Source organism: Bos taurus, chromosome 24 (assembly GCF_002263795.3).
Source record: "Bos taurus isolate L1 Dominette 01449 registration number 42190680 breed Hereford chromosome 24, ARS-UCD2.0, whole genome shotgun sequence".
NCBI classification, from domain to species: Eukaryota; Metazoa; Chordata; class Mammalia; order Artiodactyla; family Bovidae; genus Bos; species Bos taurus.
This window is the reverse complement of record NC_037351.1, coordinates 39,983,881-39,997,512: the sequence shown is the minus strand read 5'-3', so window position 1 is coordinate 39,997,512 and position 13,632 is coordinate 39,983,881. Positions and strand designations below refer to the sequence as shown.

Genomic DNA, 13,632 nt, shown 5'->3' with positions numbered 1-13,632 from the left:
TCCATTAGATATCTGGGATTAAAGAACTGTTCCAGTCATTCAAGTAAAAATGAAGATGCAGATAGCTACAACACTATTAAAAAATTTATTCATTCTAATCAGTTCATGCCCCAGGCAAAAGTAAAGTCCTAATACTGAAAACGAGAAAATCTCATTTAAGGATTTAAGGAGAATTGATTTCAGGTAACTTCAGGCAAGATGTAATTAGCTAGGAAGGTCCCTTGGCCCATCACAGAGACAAAGGTCATGTGGATAGTTGGGGAAATTCATGGTTCTTTCGCAATGCATCTTTCCTTGGGGAACTAATCATTTAACAAGATTAGGTACTCCTAGGGGCACTGAATCAGAGAAGGCAATGGCAACCCACTCCAGTACTCGTGCCTGGGAAATCCCATGGACAGAGGAGCCTGGTAGGCTACAGTCTATGGGGTCGCGAAGAGTCGGACACGACTGAGTGACTTCACTTTCACTTTTCACTTTCTCATGAACTGGAAGAGGAAATGGCAACCCACTCCAGTGTTCTTGCCTGGAGAATCCCAGGGACGGGAGCCTGGTGGGCTACCGTCTATGGGGTCGTGCAGAGTCAGACACGACTGACGTGACTTAGCAGTGGCAGCAGTAGGGGGACTGAATGGGCTTCCCAGGTGGTGCTAGTGGTAAAGAACCTGCTGCCAACGCAAGAGATGTGGGTTCGATCCCTGGGTCAGGAAGATCCCCTGCAGGAGGGCATGGCAGCCACTCCAGTATTCTTGCCTGGAGAATCCCCTGGGAGGAGCCTGGCGGGCTACAGTCCATCAGGTCACAAAGAGTCAGACATGATTCAGTGACTCAGCATGCACACACACGTTGGATGAATGCAGTCTTACAATGAATGAAGGCCACAGAGCTGCCAGTGTTGAGGAATTTTAAAATATGACAAAAAATGCTCATCCTCCCTTGAGAATTAAAAAAAACTGTCAACTGATATGAATTGCGGTGTTGCTGGGCTGTCCCCAGGTGAGAAGGTGTTCTAACAGTTTCCTGTTGTTTTCTTCTCCTTTTGAAACGTGGGGTCCCAGAACTGTGGCCACAACACCACTGGCGACCACTGTGACACTTGTGCCCCTGGGTACTATGGGAAGGTGACCGGCTCGGCCAGTGACTGCTCTCCGTGCACCTGTCCTCACAGCCTGCCTGCCAGGTGAGCACACAGGTGTGCTGGCATGCCTCTGCCGCCCACCGCCGAAGCTGGATTGCTTCCATGGTCAGCTTCACTTTCCAGGGTTTCCATGGGATCCATCTTAGCGGATACTCTTCGTGTGTCCAGAAAAGCTAATTTTAAGAAAAAAGTGTTCATTCTCCCAGTATTCAAAGAGAATCTTTGCAAAAACAAAGTATCTGTGTGTTAGAATGAAACTAATAAAAGGAGGTTCAGGTTTTGTTTCTTTAAGACTAATTTTAGCCTCCCACCTCCATGTACAGTGTGCCCAGAGATGAATTATTATTAATTTTATGAAGAATGTTATGCAGAATTCAGTTCCTATTTAATGTAAGGTGTTGGGATTAGAATGTATATATGCCAATGACTGATGAAGTTGAGAAAGGTTGCGTGGCGGTAAAATTTGGGCCAGGTTCCATCCTGTACACACGATGCTTGTACAGAATTATCTGAACACGTTAACAAAACCCAGAGATTTTTAGTGGAAATTGGAATATCTGGGGGTCCGTTTGGTTTCAATGAAAATTGTAATTCATAAATAACATTTTATTCTTGCTTAGAGTATTTGGTAAGGCATTGAACATGTATAGATCAAATACCAACTTTTGGTTTACCAAAAGGAAGTTTTCCTTTTAATTTGTTTGAATTTTGTCTCTTTGTTGTCTCCAAGTAAGTGTTGCTTGACGTTGAATGCCTAATGAGAGGCATTGTGTAAACTTCTCTTGCAAACTGTCAAGCATCTTAAAATTTAGTGCTTGCTATTGTTTACTATTATTTAACTTTTTGTATTAAATCTGTATATAAATGTTGAATCATTAATTCCACCCCTGTCATCTGAGTGTAGGAATACTTGCAAATGTGCATAAAGATGAGCACTGCTAATGTTGTTGTTCTTTAGTTGCTCAGTCATGTTCGACTCTTTGTGACCCCCTGGACTATAGCCTGCTAGGCCTCTCTGTCCATGGAATGCTCCAGGCAAGAATACTGGAGTGGGGTGGCATTTCCCTCTCCAGGGTATCTTTCCGACCCAGGAATGGAATCTGTGTTTCCTGCTTCACAGGTGGATTCTTTACTACTGAGCTACCTGGGAAGCCTGGCATTGCTTGCACTCACAAGAAATTGGAGTTGTGGAGCTGAAATATACCTTCAGGGGATTGATTAAATGCCTCAAGTGTCTTTTGGAAGACACCTAGAGTGAAATATTATACTAACACTGAGAAAAGACTAAGGCATATCTGTGTGTACAGACAGAGAAGGCAATGGCACCCCACTCCAGTACTCTTGCCTGGAAAATCCCATGGGCGGAGGAGCCTGGTAGGCTGCAGTCCATGGGGTTGCAAAGAGTCGTACATGACTGAGCAACTTCACTTTCACTTTTCACTTTCATGCATTGGAGAAGGAAATGGCAACCCACTCCAATGTTCTCGCCTGGAGAATCCCAGGGACAGGGGAGCCTGGTAGGCTGCCATCTATGGGGTCGCACACAGTCAGACACGACTGAAGCGACTTAGCAGCAGCAGCAGCAGGAGCGGCAGCAGCAGCAGTGTGTACAGAATTGGAGAAATGCCAGTCAAATTATGAAATTGAATATATGATGTGATGCCCTTTGGGGAACCATTCGAATCCATATGTGTCTCCACATCCACAGCTCCATGGCTACACGTGCCTGGAATGTCAGGGTGGGCATTTCACCTTTCTGCTTTGCACAGTTCTGTACTGTTTGTGTATTTTACTTCTTCAATCACAGAAGGTCCACACCATCCCCACAACCTCCTTCACACTGGTAAATTAATAGCTACACAATTAGGAAGCGGCTGTGAGATTGTGAACATGCCGTGTGTGCTGTGCATCTGAGAAGCCCCCAGAGATGTGGCTTTTTTTCTATGAATACACATTTTGTGTTTCCACTGAAGTCTGTCTATTTAGTGCCAAAGGAGGAAAAAGGTCAGAAGTGAAGTGGGGCTCATAGCAACCAACTGACTCTTGCTGGGAACTTCTCTTACCAGCCAGATACCCTGGCATTTTTTAGTGGCTTGCAGGTACCCAGCTGAGCCTCCAGTTGGTGACTTAAAATGTGGAGGCTAAAGTGGTTAGAAAAAAGGAATATACCAGAAGCTGAAGTCCCAGAGTGAGGGCTCAGCATCCGAATGGATTGTTCAGTTTTGAGAGGCTCCATCTTATTGCTACTAAAGCTCCTCACCTGACTCCCTACCTTAGGTCCAGTCACCCTCAAGCCCACCTTCACTCTCTGCTCTTTCCAGACTTCTCCCCCTGGCCTTTCACTGCAGTCGGGTGAATCCCCAGCACTCTTCCAGCTCACTTCTCCCTGCTGGTCCCACGTTTGCTCATAGTCAGCTATGGTTCTCCAGCCACCCTTTCATCTAATCAGTCAGATAATTCACGCAAGTCTTAAACAAGCCCCTTTCCACTTGAGAAGCTTTCTCGTTCGGTGACTAATTGGTCGTCCTCTGTAAATGGGTCTCCATCCCCTCAACACTCATGTGGTTGTCACTGGATAGGCATCCGTGAATGTCTTCTGGACCCACTTGTATTGACTACATGGTTGTTTTGCTTCTGCCCAATAGAGTTTAAGCCCTAAAAAGCTTGCCCAGGTGTCCAGTTTGTAATTACTTATTTTTTAGAACAGTATCATGTACTCTTAAGAGTAATGAATACCCTAAGAAAGATCTGAAGTTGTATGTCTGAAAATTCAAAAAAATTCTTCTCTTCCAGCTACAGTCCCACTTGCATCTTGGAAGGCGATCATGATTTCCGCTGTGATGCCTGTTTTGTGGGTTATGAAGGACAGTATTGTGAAAGGTATGTCGCCTGCTCCTTTTATATGCACAGGACATATTTACAGAAGTGATGGGGAGTCGTTACCAGTTTGATAATGCAAAACCAGACCCCCTGGGTAATAAGGCAGGTAAAGGCACTTCCTTGTGACCATCTTGTCCTCCTTTGAGGGAATAGAGTGCAGAGGGAGGTGAGCGGACCTGTGTGCTCTACGCTTCACGGGGCAGAAGTGATGACTGTCCCTGGGTGGCTGCTCTGTGTGTTCACTCACTCACTGGTGTGGACCCTGCTTTCTGTCCTCCTGTCTCCTTCTGCAGGTGCTCATCCGGTTACTATGGGAACCCTCGGATGCCAGGCAGCACCTGCCAGAGGTGTGACTGCAGCCCGCACGGCTCTGTCCACAGCGACTGTGACCGTGGGTCCGGGCAGTGCATCTGCCGGCCGGGGGCCACAGGGCTCCGCTGCGGGGACTGTGAACCAAGGCACATTTTGGTGGAAAGCGACTGTGTGTGTGAGTGTCACCCCTCCAAAGGGCTAAGGAGGGTTTCTTTTCTTGGATGGTTTCCTGGTACCAAGTGGTGTCTGCAGGCTAAGCTCAAGGGCTAAGTTGCTCTGCGGCATGTGAGATCTTAGTTTCCTGCCCAGGGATTGAACCCGCATCTCCTGCATTGCAAGGTGGATTCTTAACCACTGGAGCCCCAGGGAAGTCCCTAGATGTTATTACAGGAAGGATGGGCACCCATGGGAACCCGGGCAGACTCTGCTGTAACTTGAACATCCTCTTTCTTGTAGCCTGTGATGACGACTGTGTGGGTGTCCTGCTGAATGACTTGGCCCACGTTGGGGATGCCATCCTGTCTGTGAACCTCACCAGCACCATCCCTCTCCCATATGGGGTTTTGTCAGACCTGGAAAATAGAACAAAGTCTCTCCGGGTAGGTACTGCAAATACAGCGATGGATAGAAGCGTATGTCACAGGAAGTTGAAGAGTTGGTTGGGACCCTAGGGGTCATTCCGTCTGTCCTCCGCCAGTACAGGAGTCTCAGTCCCAGTGTCTGGTGCTGGGAGGTGCCCAGCCTTCTCCCTCTGAACCTGACCAAGAACTGCATCGTCCACATGATTACTGGTTTCACTGTGCAACAGCCCTGATTGTTCAAGACTTGATCCACAGATGCCTCCTGTGTATAAATTCTTCCTCTGTGCTCCTCCTGCTGCCTGTGGAAGAAGCCAAGGTCCACTCGCCCCTGTTGATAACAGGTCTTTGGACAGAAAGCAGCTCTCTTAATATAAACACAGAAAATGAATTGAGATGGCATTGTCTTTAATGTGCTGAATGAAGAGGAACTGTTTTCTTTCCATCAATGTATTATTCTTAACTACAGTTGCAGGGCACAAAGGTTCCTCCTCCCTCGAAGACTATATAAAAATCTCTGGGGATAAATCATAGTTTTTGTTTAGTTAAAATCTGTGTTTTTGATCTGGGTCCAAAAGAGGATGGATGGGAAGGTAAGAAATTGACTTGCTAGACAGCATTTTTTATTCTAATTGGGGGAAAAAAAATGAATCTAAATTTGGCTCGAAGCCTATGCTTTAGAATTTGAGGTATTTAATTCACCGTGTCATGCCATAATGCCGATGTGTGTTCGTGTGTGCAATCCAGCTGCTTCAGTGATCCGCTCTTGTTAATATTGGTCCTTTCTCTATAGATTTAATGGAGTTAAGAAAGGTTAGGAAACTGTAAGAGATGTTTCTATGTTATTTTTACTGAAATAGAACAAAATGTTTTCAAACATAAGGGGGAAAAAAAGAAAGAAATGTTGAAATTTCTTTTCCACTCACCAGAGATACAATCAATAAATACTACCTTCCATCAGTTTGGTTTCCAACTGTACAACTATATTTTTTACCATGTGAGATGAATACTTGATTTCAACTTTAACTCTTAAGTGATTTGCTCCCATTTAAAGCACTTTGTCAGCTCCTTTGTATGACTTTTTATGTTTATATAAAGGACTCAGGAGCTTGAGATTGTGAACCCTCAACTATTTCTTTTTCCACTGTTGACCTACATAGCGACTTGGGTAGGTTAATACCTGTCCTGACCATAGACAGTAATCTCACCCCTTCACAGGTTGTTATAAGGTCTGAGTAGCGTCACACAAATAAAGAAATTAGAGGAGTGTTGGCATAAATTAAGTGCTTAATTGTTGTAATTATAAAGGCTTTTCTTTGCTTAATACTTTTGTATTTTAGCTTAGTAAGCATTTTTTTAGGTGTTAGCAATTACAATTAAAATTTATGTGACTCTGCTGTTGAAATTCAGCCAGAGCCACCCAGGAACTGCAGCAGTTCTGCACGGCACACCAGGCTTCACGTTTATATATACATGGGAAATATAATGCACAAGACAACAGTCTGGAAACATGTTCTGTAATCCAAACTTCAGTGAATGTGATTCATTTTATTTTTTAATGCAATGTCAGGGAAAAGAGAATTTCCTTCCGTGAACAAAAAAGGTAACAACAGGTGATTCTTAGTTAAGAACCAGAAGATTTATTTTGAAGCATTATAATTTGTTTTCTTCATTCTTTTAGGACTCTTTATTAAAAGAAAATACACAAAAAGAACTGGTAAAAATTCAACTTGGAGGTGTCTCAGAACAAACGGAGGACCTGCAAAGAGAAGTAAGTTCTTCATATAAAGGGTCCGCTCCGTGTGCCCCTCCACCCCCAGCCCTTGTGAGCACTGGCACGGGGACTTCTTGGAAGGTCATGAACAGATCAGGACAGCCCCCTACTCCCAGGAACTATGTTCCAGCTACTGTAAAGTCAGATTGAATAGGTTCTGATGCAGCCAGTCTCCATGCTTTGGTGGGAAGGGGCCCCTGACTTGATTTCTGCTGTCCCCTCTGCTGAAGGAGGAGTCGGGCTGTCAGTTCACATCACCGCTTACTTTCTCCTGTGAACTAAGGTTGGGCAGGATGAAAAGACGGGGGTCTCTTCCCCATCCTGTATTCACTGCACATGGTGAACACTGAGTTTCCACCCCCCCCGCCCCCCCCCCCCACCGCCTGCCCCCAACGCCAGCACAGGCAGCTCCTCCTGGGTTGTCTGCAACACTCAGACTTCGCCCCTTATTTCTGATGGTCTCACTTTGAATGGCAGGAGAGTTCACTTTGATGCCAGCAGGAGGTCATTCATTCTGTTCAGCCCAGGCCAGAAGAATGGTTTTTAGTGACCAAAAAAAGAATCTGCTTATTTGCAGATGGCAAGGGAGGCCTATTGTCAGATTTATGATTTTCACTTTAAAATTGTGTGCCTATGTGTGTGTGAGCACATAGGTGTGTGCCTTTTGAAAGTGAAAGTGTTAGTCACTTTTGACCCCATGGATTATAGCCCTCTGGGATCCTCTGTCCATGGGATTCTCCAGGCAAGAATACTGGGGTGGGTTGCGATTCCCTTCTCCAGGGGATCTTCCCGCCCAGGGATCAAACTCAGGTCTCCCTCTTTGCAGGCAGATTCTTCACCTTCCGAGCCACCAGGAAAGCCCCATCTCTGTATGTGTACGTCTTGTCTCTGTCTCTCAACGTTCACACACGTACACAGTCATGCACCGTAAAATGCAGTAGCTTGGCTTCTGTTAATTTAGAATTAGTGACCATTTGGGAAGAGTTGAAGGGTTTCTGTGTGGGCTTTTAAAGTACCTGAGCAAGCAAATGTTTGGTAGGAAGTAATAAGCCAATTAAATTCTTTCTATCCATTAAAGAAGATTCTCTTTGGATTTTGACTAGAAAACACATTTAGAACCATCTGAGTTACTTACTTTGGGCTTCCCTTGTGGATCAGCTGGTAAAGAATCCGTCTGAAGTGTGGGAGACCTAGATTCAATCACTGGGTTGGGAAGATCCCCTGGAGAAGTGAAAGGCTACCCACTCCAGTATTCTGGCTTAGAGAATTCCATGGACTGTATAGTCCATGGGGTCGCAAAGAGTCGGACACGACTGAGCGACTCTCAGTTCTGGGAGTTACTTTATATTCCTAGAAATTACAGACAACCTTCCTTCCTACAAATTGTTGTTTAGTCTCACTAAGTCATGTCCGACTCTTTTGCGATCCCATGAACTGTAAGCTCATCAGGCTCCTCTGTCCATGGGATTTCCCTGGCAAGAATACTGGAGTGGGTTGCCATTTCCTCCTCCAGGAGATCTTCCCGGATCAGGGAATGAACTTGGGTTTCCTGCATTGGCAGGTGGATTCTTTACTGCTGAACCACCAGGGAAGCCTTTCACAAATTAGAATACCCTTAATAAAAACAGCAGCTGAGAGTAACTAACAGGCATCATCACATATAATCCTCATGAAGTCCTGTGATTCAAGTGTTATAATTACTCCAAGTTATGGATGAGGCTGTCCAGCCTGGCAAAAGCAGGTCTATTTGCCTAACTCTGTGTCTTAACTGCTTGACTAAGTTCTCATGGTCAATACAAATTAGTAAGATTTTACTGTCTAGATTCTGCAAATTTGGGTCCTAACATGAACATGAGGTCTCCACAGTGGCAACACCTGGGAGATTCTGTGGTTGGATAGCCGATTAGGCTGCTTTTTAAAATGTACCATCATTTTTCACCAAGAGTGAGCAGTCCATCATTTCATAAACCACCTAGTCCATTTCCAACCCTGCCCTGTTGACCTTGGCATCCATGACGGTGAACCTTTTCTGTGTTCTAGAAAACGTTTTGTTGCTTAAAAGAGACAACATCTGGCATACTGAAGCTTGCATTTTATTCAGAGTGAAACTCACCCAAGGCCTTTATTTTCCATCAGCTTGATAGAGTGTTGACACGTAGTGAGCAGGTGACCAGGGCCACCGAAAGAATCCTGGACAAGAGTGTGGACCTCATTAAGTTGACCGAGAAGCTGCAGACAGACATTGAAGGTAGTGTCCTCAGAACTTTGCTTGATGAGTCTGGCTTATTTGGTAGGGAAAGCCTACTCTCTTCACTCAGCACTTGAATAGCCGTGACTTGCACTGGACTCTTGGGGCCTTCCACTGTCCACACACAATGTGCTAAGTCACTTCAGTCATGTCCAACTCTTTGAGACCCCGTGAACTGTAGCCCATCAGGCTCCTCTGTCCATGAGATTTCCCAGGCAAGAATACTGGAGTGGGTAGCCATTCCCTTCTCCAGCGGATCTTCCCAACACAGGGGTTGAAACCCAGGTCTCCTGCCTTGGCAGGTGGATTCTTTACTGCTGAGCCAATACAAATCAGACTTTATAAGGCAGAAAGTAAAGACATTATTAGCGCGAAAGACATTTCTTAAAAAGGAGTAGTATCAAGTATTGGTGGTTGTTCAAAGAGTAAACGTTACTGAGAGCTTCTACATGCAGATGTTCCTGGCAGGGGCAGGGAATGCTGCAGTGATCATGGTGCCTCAGCCCTGCCTGGACAGGGTTCATGGGTACCAGGGAAGCAGACAGGAAATAAACCAGGATCCCAGGTTCCTGAGTGTTTTTTTAAAACACTTTAAAAAAATATTTATTTTTGGCTGTGCTGGGTCTTTACTGCTGTGTGGTTTTTTTCTCTAGTTGTGGCGAGTGGGGGTTACTCTGCAGTTGTGGTGCGAGGGCTTCTCATTTCGGTGGCGTCTCTTATTGCGGAGCACAGGCTCTAGGGTTGCACGGGCTTCGGTAGTCACGATGTGGGCTCAGCAGTTGCAGCTCCGGGGCTCTAGAGCACAGGCTCGGTAGTTGTGCCACACAGGCTTAGTTGCTCCTTGGCTTGTGGGATCTTCCCAGACCAGGGATCGAACCCAAGTCTCCTGTATTGGCAGGCAGGTTTTTTACCACTGAGCCACCAGGGAAGCCCCTCCCAAGTGTGTTGACAGGGCATGTCCAGAGCGCACTGGATACACGGCCTAACCTGGCCTGGTTAGAGGGTCAGCCCAGTGTAGGTGGGCAGAGCAGCCTCACTGGAGAAGGTTCTAAGTTCTCCCATCCTAGGACTGTCACTTTTGAGAGACTTATTCAGTGATTGATGAACTTTCTCCATAGAAATGATCAAAAAGGCTATGACTCTAAATCAGACGCTGGATGACGATGTCCAGCTGCCCAGCTCTACTCTTCAGGACATGCAGGAGAACATCACGGCTTTGTTGGAAGTCCTACGGAAAAGGCAGTTCCTGCCGCTGCACCAAAATGCCACCCTGGAACTCAAGTAAGTTCCTGAACAGCGCTCATCACAAGACCAGTTAGGGGGAAGAATGTGACAGTGGAGGGGGAGGAGGCAGGTGGAAGGAGGGGAAGGGAAGTCAGTTCTCAGAGGGACAGAGTGCCACAGGAGAAGAGGGGTGCGACTCCCCCACCAACAGAGCACAGTGTGATCAATGGCAGTGCTTCTGCCTGTGCTATTATGTCTAGGTTTGGTTTTTCTCCGTGACCCTGAAACACCTTTTCGACTTAGCATGAACAAACAAACCTCCTGATCCTGTCTTTATTGAAGATTAAGTATAATGCAGGAAACTCTCACGGGAAGCAAACACAGGCAGTGGCCACCGCCAAAGCTGTGAACTCTATGACAGACTGACATCATGCCAGAATAATTTTGCTCAGTTATGCAAACTGTCATCGAAACCTGGGCTTTGAAAAACAGGTCACAAAGAACTGTTAGACGTGGTCACGAGAAACTTTCAGTTTGCTTTCAGGCTCTTTTTTTCTTAGTGTTTTCACACAAATTATTACTTGATGCAATAGCAAAGCTGTCTTTCTGCCAGGTTGTGATAAATATCTGATTAAGTACTGGCTTCAGTGGTCACACCACACTCCATCAAAACTCCAGTCTCTGTAATGAGATATGTAAGCTATTTTAATACATTATGCTGTTTTAAATAACATTTTATAGAATAACTTAGATCAAAATCTTTTTCTGAATTTCACATTATTATCTTATCAGGGTGAATGTTAAGAAGTGAAGTCATTTAACCAGAGTTTGCATTTTGAGGATTCCCGACTTGCATTGCCACATTATTTTCTACATGGGTTTTAATTACTTTGAAAGTTATCTTTTATTCAGTGGGAATTTTTAGGACTTAAGCCTGGGAGGCAGTATCTCGAGTAACCACAAGAGAACTGCTCCAAGGAGGCGAGGGGTGAGCCTGGTTATATAGAAGTTTTGCAGCAATGGACAGCCAGCCTGAACATCAGAAGATTATTGTTAATTAAAACAGATAGCCCAAGTTTAGGAATTTAAAACAACATCCACTTCTACCAGCAGGATCCTGGAGAGCTGAGTTTATATGTATTTTCATCATTGAGTGGGATTTTTGACATTGTTGTTGATTTGGTAGGTGAAAAACAAAAGGTGGAACATACTGTCACATAGGCTTTGAAGAAAAGGACTAGTAATTTAATTATGGGATGTTTGTTAGGGCCCAAGAAGGGCCCTGAGAGGACTCTGGACTGGACAAGGGGAGCTCAGAATTGGGTGAGGACTCAGGAGATGGGAAGGGGGCTGTTGTCTACAGAGCACTCCTCTGTGCCGGGTGATGGGGAGCTGTAGATTTCCCCCTCACTTCTGCATGTGCTCATCCTCACCTCCTTGTGAGGTGGGAAGGATGCAGCTGAAGTAACTGAGGCCCAGAGAATATTTGCAACTCCATCAATGTTGAGCTGCCAGGACAATATGAAACCTGGTGTGTTCTGCATGCTAAGTCACTTCAGTTGTGTCCGACTCTTTGCAACGCTATGGACTGTCGCCCACCAGGCTCCTCTGTCCATGGGATTTTCCAGGCAGGAATACTGGTGGGGGTTGCCAGTTCCTTCTCCAGGTAATCTTCTCAACCCAGGGATCAAACCTGTGTCTCCTGTATCTCCTACGGTGGCAGGCGGGTTCTTTACTGCTGAGCCACCAGGGAAGCCCATCTTTCCCTTTACGGCGCCCTGCAAGTGATCCTTTGTAGCTGTGTTTCCTGACTGTTTTCCAGTTTCTTAAGGAGAGGCCGAGTCTTTACCACAAGTCTTTAGGCTAAGTACTTAATCTTGAATCTCCACAGTGAGCCTGGATAAGACAGCTGACTGCGTGGCACCACGCAACCCTTTCTCATGGAACTTGCTTACCTGCTCACGGCACTAGTATGGTGGAGAAATGCCACTCGAGAAACTGTGTTTTACCGTATTAACTGAATTTTAAGGGAAGAAGCTGATAAGAAGTGCTGAGGGGTTTTGTGATTTTTCTTTGTAGTCTTTCAAGTCATTGTCAACTATGTCATTTCATTTGGTCGTGGTTTAGATGGTGAAGTCATTTTGTAGATGAAAATTTGATCTCTATTTTCAATTTCTTAGAGCAATACTTTCTTTAATGATATGAACTGAAGGATTAATGGCTAGATATTAGAAATATATTGGACTTTTTTGTATGTCTCCCATGTACTATTTTTAGTTCTCTTTGTAACTATCATAATACAGCATCTTACTATCTTTTTTATAATTCTTAAAATTACAAGAATGTTCAAATAATTCCTGATGATGTTCTCATGATGTCAGAGTTCAAATATATACCTTTGGAAAATTTTTTTGTGGTGTTTTAGCCCAGCAATCTGATAATCTGAAAATTAAAGGGGATTTACAAGGCATTTTCCACAAAAATATTCAAAGTTCTTCTGATAAATTGAAGGAAGAAGTTAATAGGATATATTCAACCACTGCAAAGTTCTGTAGTGTGAAAATTGTATTATTCTATATAGCTTTAAGTTCAAATTTGATAGCACATTTATAAAAGAATAGAGGGAAATGTCTTTTGATTTCTTGAAGCTTGCTTTTATCAAAGTGGTAGAAATTATATCTTTCTGGCAATTTGGATTTGCAAGTTTTTATAAAATTTGTTTCTTTACTAACTGCAGGAAAAATCTTTGTATTGTATGGATACATTGGTGACTTTGGAGCAAATCACTGAAGCGTCTCCTTTTTTCAATATCTGACCGTATTATAATGAAGATTTCAGTTGCCATCATTCACAGGCTATGACCCCAGTTTCCTGAATCCAAATCCACTGAGATGGTTTCTTTAATTCCACTAAATATGTTAGGAAGTTTGTTAAATCAAGAAAGATCGTTAAGGATAAAGTGTAAACCTGCCATATATATAGCGGCCTTAGGAAAATTTTTTCCCTTTTTAAGGGATTGCGATGTACCACTTAGGACTTCAAGATGAGCCTGAGAAGGGATATGTAAAAGTTCCTTTCGCTATACATCAAAGCTGTGAGCTTTGTTGTTCACTTCTTACCATCTTTTATGTTCCCAGGGCTGCCGAAGATTTATTGTCACAAATTCAGGAAAATTACCAGAAGCCACAGGAAGAGTTGGCGGTGTTAAAAGAAGCAGTAAGCAGCCTCCTCTCAACACACAACAGGGATGTGCGGGCTGCAGAAGAGCTCCTGAGAGAAGCAGAGACGAAGACCCAGGAGAGCAGTCGCCTGCTGCTCCTCATTGGGGCCAACCTGCGAGAGTTCAACGTGAGTCCTGCCAGCCCTCGCCCCCTTAGAGCTGGTCCCAAATCCTCCCACGTAAATGACGTCATCCTTTGCTTCTTAAAAAAATGAGCCCCAGGGCTGACTCCAGCACACATTGTCAGGCACCTGAGGT

The 13,632-nt window shown here is 44.7% G+C and overlaps 1 protein-coding gene across 3 annotated transcripts in view; it reads left to right on the top strand.

Annotated features, from left to right (window-relative positions):
- Nucleotides 1-13,632, top strand: part of LAMA1 (laminin subunit alpha 1) — a 125,687-nt gene that overhangs the window by 79,748 nt on the left and 32,307 nt on the right. For all 3 annotated transcript variants that reach the window (XM_024984606.1, XM_024984605.2, XM_024984604.2), the window contains exons 30-37: nucleotides 1,059-1,180; nucleotides 3,932-4,018; nucleotides 4,312-4,505; nucleotides 4,787-4,929; nucleotides 6,590-6,679; nucleotides 8,819-8,930; nucleotides 10,049-10,211; nucleotides 13,292-13,502. In XM_024984606.1, coding sequence (XP_024840374.1) covers nucleotides 1,059-1,180; nucleotides 3,932-4,018; nucleotides 4,312-4,505; nucleotides 4,787-4,929; nucleotides 6,590-6,679; nucleotides 8,819-8,930; nucleotides 10,049-10,211; nucleotides 13,292-13,502 — 1,122 coding nt within the window. The remainder of the gene's footprint in view (nucleotides 1-1,058; nucleotides 1,181-3,931; nucleotides 4,019-4,311; nucleotides 4,506-4,786; nucleotides 4,930-6,589; nucleotides 6,680-8,818; nucleotides 8,931-10,048; nucleotides 10,212-13,291; nucleotides 13,503-13,632) is intronic.